The sequence below is a fragment of the Chrysoperla carnea genome, chromosome 3 (assembly GCF_905475395.1).
Source record: "Chrysoperla carnea chromosome 3, inChrCarn1.1, whole genome shotgun sequence".
Lineage (NCBI taxonomy): Eukaryota > Metazoa > Arthropoda > Insecta > Neuroptera > Chrysopidae > Chrysoperla > Chrysoperla carnea.
This window is the reverse complement of record NC_058339.1, coordinates 86,861,272-86,867,960: the sequence shown is the minus strand read 5'-3', so window position 1 is coordinate 86,867,960 and position 6,689 is coordinate 86,861,272. Positions and strand designations below refer to the sequence as shown.

General features: G+C 26.8%; 1 protein-coding gene across 1 annotated transcript in view; it reads left to right on the top strand.

Moving 5' to 3' along the window:
* Nucleotides 1–1,386: 1,386 nt before the first annotated feature.
* Nucleotides 1,387–6,689, top strand: part of LOC123296313 (dorsal-ventral patterning protein Sog) — a 101,907-nt gene continuing 96,604 nt past the window's right edge. Inside the window, exon 1 of the mRNA XM_044877773.1 lies at nucleotides 1,387–1,546. Within this exon, the coding sequence (XP_044733708.1) occupies nucleotides 1,387–1,546 (160 nt within the window). The remainder of the gene's footprint in view (nucleotides 1,547–6,689) is intronic.

Genomic DNA, 6,689 nt, shown 5'->3' with positions numbered 1-6,689 from the left:
AAGTGCTCAAAAAATGCATAAATATCTGATTCGTTAGTGGAAATGCATCTCATAAATGGGTGGATTTACAGGACTATATTGTTAATTCAAAATTAATTGGACAAATTCTCAATGGGAAGGATTTTTACCCCGAAAATTCCTCCAGTGTGCACGGCCTTGCGTCAGGAATAAAATTGGATAGAAAATTTTACATTGATAATTTTAAAATTCGTTATATTTCATGTACTTCCACAAACAAAATTATAAAATTTAAATTTAGGATAATTTTCCTTTCTTTTCGGCTAGATATTCAGCTCACGAAACGACAGTTAATGAGAAAATTTTAGGTTTATGTCGGAAAAACTATGTCAGCACCTACTAATTATATTAAAACAATTCTAATATAAAGATTTAGAAAAATGTTCTAGAACATATTTGAACAAAGACATGGAGGTTGTAAAAATTTTCAAACCAGAAATTTTTTCTTTGAAATTATGACATTTTCGTTCTAAAAACTAATAAATAATTCAAATTTCAAAAAAAAAATTAAAATCCATAAAACATAATTGAATTAAAAATTTACAAAAATATATCACACAAACAGGTAAGGCGCTCCACAAAAATTTTGGAATTCCCCAGCATAAAAAGATTAACTCTTTGACTTTTCAAAAAAAAAGGATTAAAAGTTATTATTATTGCTACTGTTATGTATATGTATATGATAAAAGGTAAATCGCTTTCTGATAATACTACAAAAGTGAACATATATTGGTCGATATTGATTTGTTGATTACATGATTCTTCTGATTTGTTTTCGTAGAGGTGGGAGTCACAAAATAAGTCCACCACATCACAAACAGAAATATCAGAGTATATTACAACACTTGGTGCATTGCATGTGAGTCGAGTGTAATAACTAACTAAAACTCACCGAGTCTATTTGAAAGAGAGTCGTCGGCTAGTATACGAGGTGACATACAGTACAGATACAAACTTATAATACACATTTTTAGTTGAACGTCGGAATCGGAGTTGAAATAAATGTGACGATTTTCAAAACATATCTTAGTGAAACATTGTCAGTCTTAACTTCACTATCGGATTTTCGCTTAAAATACATGTGAGTTTTTCCAGTTGTTGACTTCAAATAAAAATAAGTGTTTTTTTTCTTAGATAAAATCATCACCTGATAATTTAAGTGCTTTATTAATATTTCCGCGATTAGTTAAATCGCGCGTGTTTTTATTTTATTTTTTAATTGTTGACAAACAAGAAAGTTTTTTATTATTAAAATGTGAAAAATTTTTTTTGCTTCTTTTAAGTAAATTAATTTTAAGAAAATTAAAAATAAACTTAAATATTTTGAACTGTGAGATAAAAAATTAAGTGATTTAAAATTTAAAAAAAATGTTTCAATCAATTAAACTTGTATTTTTCGCATACATTTTAACCTTATTAGGTTCGAATACAATTGTTATTGTATTAGCTGGACCAGGAAATCGAAGACATTTTCCGTTACTTTTGGATGATGAATATAATACGGGAAAACGTATACAACGACCGGCAGGTAAGATTTATTCTTTTTTTTATATATTTTACTTAAAAAAATCGAAAGTGTGAAAGTTATATATATATATTTTTTTAAAGGGCTGTAAAAAAAATTATGTATATATTTTTTTTCAGCAAGCTATAAATATTTTTATTATGGCTTTAAATGTTTTTATTACAGCTATTTATTTTAAAAGTTGTATATTAATTAGCTAATAATAATTATAAATAATTAACTAATAAACAAATTTGTGTGACATGAAATAAAACTCGTATTTATGTTGACTGTTTTTTTTTGCGCGTGATGAATCATTTTGCGCGAGTGATTGTGACCAGGTGTTCGCACCCAGGTTTTAAAAAAAAAATGCTAATTTTTATTGAAATTATAAATTGATTTTTTGACAATTTTTTTTTCGAAATATTACTGCGTTTTGTTTAATGTTAATTTATTGAGATTTTTTTCTTGCTTAAAGTAAAAAAAAAATTTGTTTACGATTCATAGAACTAAGAAACAAACACCTGGAGGAGCATGTATTTCATATTTTATTATTACGATGATTATATCTAAGCCACGAACCTCTTCTCCATAATGTGTTGTCAACCACGACCATAATAATATTATATGTATATCGTGTACACCATGTGTGTAAAGTTATATTAAGGAAACGGTTTTTCATGTTCACACGGTGAAGGAGCGATGGGAAATTGATAAAATGTATATTTTAGACAGTTTTCACATTAATTTCACTCATTTTTGAAAGAATTTTTTTTGTACTCTCATTAATTTTTTCTCTCGGCTTCCAACATTTTGTTGACATAAAATGTATTTGTTTTACATGGCGCGAGAAAGGTTTTTTAAAATTTGCAATATCACATCTCAAAACTACCTTTTCAGAGAAAATTATTTTTTTCTAATTAATTTCTAACTGATAAAAATAATTTCGACTTATTTATAAAAGAAAAAAACAAAATACTTCGAAGCTTTTAATATACAAATTATAAAGAAAAAAGATAGTCAGTCGTGGGGACTCTTGACAACAGTAAAAACTTAAAACTTTGAAATAACTGTGTTTTTTTTTTATAAATTTTTTAAGTAAGTAGATATAGTATAAATAATTAAAATTTCATAATGAGCATGTATAAAAAATTATTATAAATAATAAAAAAAGCAGCAACAAACAGGGTTTCCAAGCGGTCACCAATCCTAGAACTAAGTGTACTCAATGTTTCTTAACTTCAGTGATCGGGTGAGAACCATTGTTTTCAATGTATGGAGCGTGATAGCGAGTACCAAGATTTGTGTTCACCCAAAAAGTGCTCAACGTGCCTAAAGAAGTTTTGATTTCAATAAAAATGCATACACACATGGTATATTTTACGTTTATAAAAAAATACACCTCCTTTTTTTCGCCTAGGTACATGTTTTTTACTTGTGTAAAACAAGAATTTCTTCATCAAAGAGAACAGATCTATAATAATAGGCGAAGCTCTCACAGCAGTAACAAATACGTCATAAAATACCTAAAACATCTTTCGAAATATGATCAATTTTGGGAATCGATGACGTCTATACAGACAAATAAAATTTGGAAACATTTTAAACATTATATATTCTTAATTTCTGAAATTAATTTAATTAGAACCAGTCCCGCCGTTTTCCAAAACTAGAGACATCCAATTTCATAAATTTTAAAAATTCCAAAATTTTCACCGGTTAATTTTTTTCCACCTTTTTTATTTTATTGTTTTAATACGTATTTGGTACTGCCATGAGATCTTGTACTATAAATATAATATAAAAGAGCTAAATTCTATCTTCTCATGGTTTGTTGCGTCGGTGATCGGCCAGTGGCTACACAATACACACAATATGTACCGCGTGTCCAAATTAAGTCAGTTCCCTATGAAAAACTTTTTTTATTATTTCTTCATAATAAGGCCTAGTACACTAAAAATACAAATAATCAGATGTAAATTTTTTGTAGTCGTGTACGACAATTGTCGGAAAAATGTAAATTTTGGTAAATAAAGAGCTATTCTAGATTAAAGAAGGACAAATTGATACTCACAGAATTTGTCAAAATTAACTTAACGAATGCGAAAAATTAATATCTGACTGATTCATTTTGCGTTTTAGGCAATGCAAAACTTTTTATCGTGAAATGAATAATAAAAAAGGTTTTCTTATGGCGTCGACTTAATTGGACACACTGTATATATTATTTTATAAAAAGGCATTGTAAAAGTTCTCACCTTACACATCTCGTACGCGTAATATGTATTTAATAATATTATTATTATGATTTTAAAAAAAAATTATTTAATAATACGGGTTACTTAATTCAAAATCTTACCGATAAGTCTCATTTTTTATTTCGATCGATTAAAATTTAATGATTATCTCAGTTTAATCGGTAATAGCAATAATATAAAATTTAAATTTAAGCACCCATTTTATATTGACGTATATTTATTCGATAAAATTAAATACTTATTTAATTATGGTTTTTACAAATCGGTCTCTTTTATTTGATTACGATACGATTTAAAATAAAAATCTTATACTTTAAATTTCTTTGAGATTTTAATGACCCGGAACATCACTAAATTAATTTTTAAGTTCATTGTCAAGGTAATCTTAAAATATATAGATTAAAGTTGATTAATGCGATCGGCTTTAATCATTTATTATTTTTTTACAGAAAGTATGAACTTCACTTAAATTTTAGAGTTATACATCAAGGACCGATTAAGTAATGCAATTTTCCTAAGCCTTATCAATTAAAAAAAATTGTTTTTTGTTCGTGAAAAGATCTTTTTTCAGTAACACTTTTGACTTAAGCAGTCAAATACTTATTTTCTTGAATTAGGTAAAGAATTCGTTGAATCAAGAAATATTAACTTGTTAAAAGAATATCAACGCCCAAGCCACCACCTTCAATCTAGTATTTTTTTTTTAGAGTATAATCTAGAATAAAACACGTTGAACGCGAAAACAATCCATTTCTGGGTTTCTAAATAAATTCACGAAATCGCATTTATATTTATTTTATCACCACAACTGCCTGCTTGAAATATGCATTTAAATGAGCGCCATGGCAATTTTGGATAAAAGGCTTAATTTTTTTTATATGAAGTTGGCTGAAAAAGGTTGCCCGACTATTTAAATAAATAAATGATTTCATAAGTAGGCATATTTAACATTGGTCTAATGGTATGATATGCTTTCATAGATTTCTCCAAAACTTGTACGTGGAATAAATTATTGAAAACAATAAAAATCCGTTGTGCCTGGCTAATTAAGGATGTATGACACGGTAGTCGGGCCACATAAAAGCTATAATTTCAATTTATGATGAATTATGTTGACCAATAGGTATAAGACAAAAAGTAAGAATACAGTTTTTTCGTTATCTGAAGTTATTTTCAAAATATCGAAAATTGAAATATTTGTTTAATAATTTAGCTTTCCGTATTTCGAAAACCAAGACAAATATGGAAAGGATGTATGAAGTTATAACCAAATTCATCATCAAAATTAAATAATTTCAACCACAAGTCTGAATTTGCCTTGGCACTTGTTCTACCATTAGAAAAGCGAGATCTCCAGGAAAATTAACTTTACTTCCTCAAATAATATGAATTAAATTTGGAAAATTTTTGAGAGGAATTAAATGACTCATCATTGTTGTTAAGGTTCATTTAATCAAATATAAATAAAGTATTATATCATATAATAAAAAATATATTGAGTGTTTCAAAAACGTAGATATCAACATACTATTATTTCATTTGTTTTTATTTTATCAGCGTTAAGTTTAAAATCATATACATTTTTTAATAAATTAACCATAAAATTACGTATGCAATAAATTGTTTAAACTCAAAACTCAGCTATATTCAGCTACTTACTTATACTCAGACACAATAAAATTTTGAAATAGTCACCGCGCGATATATTATGTTTTTTTTAATAATAATATCTTGTATATTCTATTAGGCGTGACTTTGTCGAGTGTTGTAATATCAACTAAAAATTTAAATAATAGACGAAACGAAAAAATACCCGTTGAAAATCATCAATCATTAACATTTTTTTTGTGATATAAAAACGTGTATTAAGGTAGTACGATTTTTAAATTTGTGTTCCCACTACCGTGCTCATACATGCTTAATTAGTCGGGCACAATTAATTTTTTTTTACAATATTTTATTACTGTTTTAACTTTAATTATCCATCGACCGTTTTACCATGAAACCAATATTAAGGATGTATGAGCATGGTAGTGAGGGTACAAATTTAAAAATAGATATTTTCAATTTTGATGATAAATTTATATTATTACTTGACGATATAAGACGAAAAGTAAGAATAAAATTGATATCTGGCTTAATTTTCAAAACATCGAAAATTGAAAATTTTGTTTAATCATTTAGCTTTCGATATTTCGAAAACCAAGACACATATCGAAAAATTGTATTCTTATTTTTCGTCTACATTCATGAAGTTATAACAAAATTCATCATCAAAATTGAAAATAAGATAAAAATAATTTCAACCCTTAATCTACCCTGCTCTTACATCCCTTATATGGACGGTGACACTTAGTTTTTTTCTTTTCTAATTCATTGCTATAATGTTTACTTTCTATTAAAAAGTTTTTTTTAAATTTGTTTTCATTCATTCCAAATGAAAATTATCAAAAACTTCCAAAATATGTCGTTTTTTGAGATTCCTCCATAAGATCCAATGTATTTTATATCGATTTTTAATGACTTTTTTCTTAAAAATTTGCACGGTTACCTAAGCTGAAATTCTAACCACATATTCTTTGAGTAAAAGACTACCTACAAACAAATTTTGAGCCTTTAAATCAAACATTGTTGTCATGCTCATACATCCTTAAATACGCCTACTTTTGAAGTCATTTATTTATTTAAATAATCGACAACCCCCCTTAAAATTTTCAGAATTAATTTAGACTTAGTCTAATTTCATATTCTTTTTAAAAATCAAGCAATTTATTTAAAATTGTGTTGGTGCTCGTACATCTTTAAAAGTAATTTTCGAGAATATTTTGCATCGCACATCGGACAAACTACTTACAAATATCAGATTAGTTTCATTTTTCTTAAATTTTCCTTAAAGTAATTACTTCAAT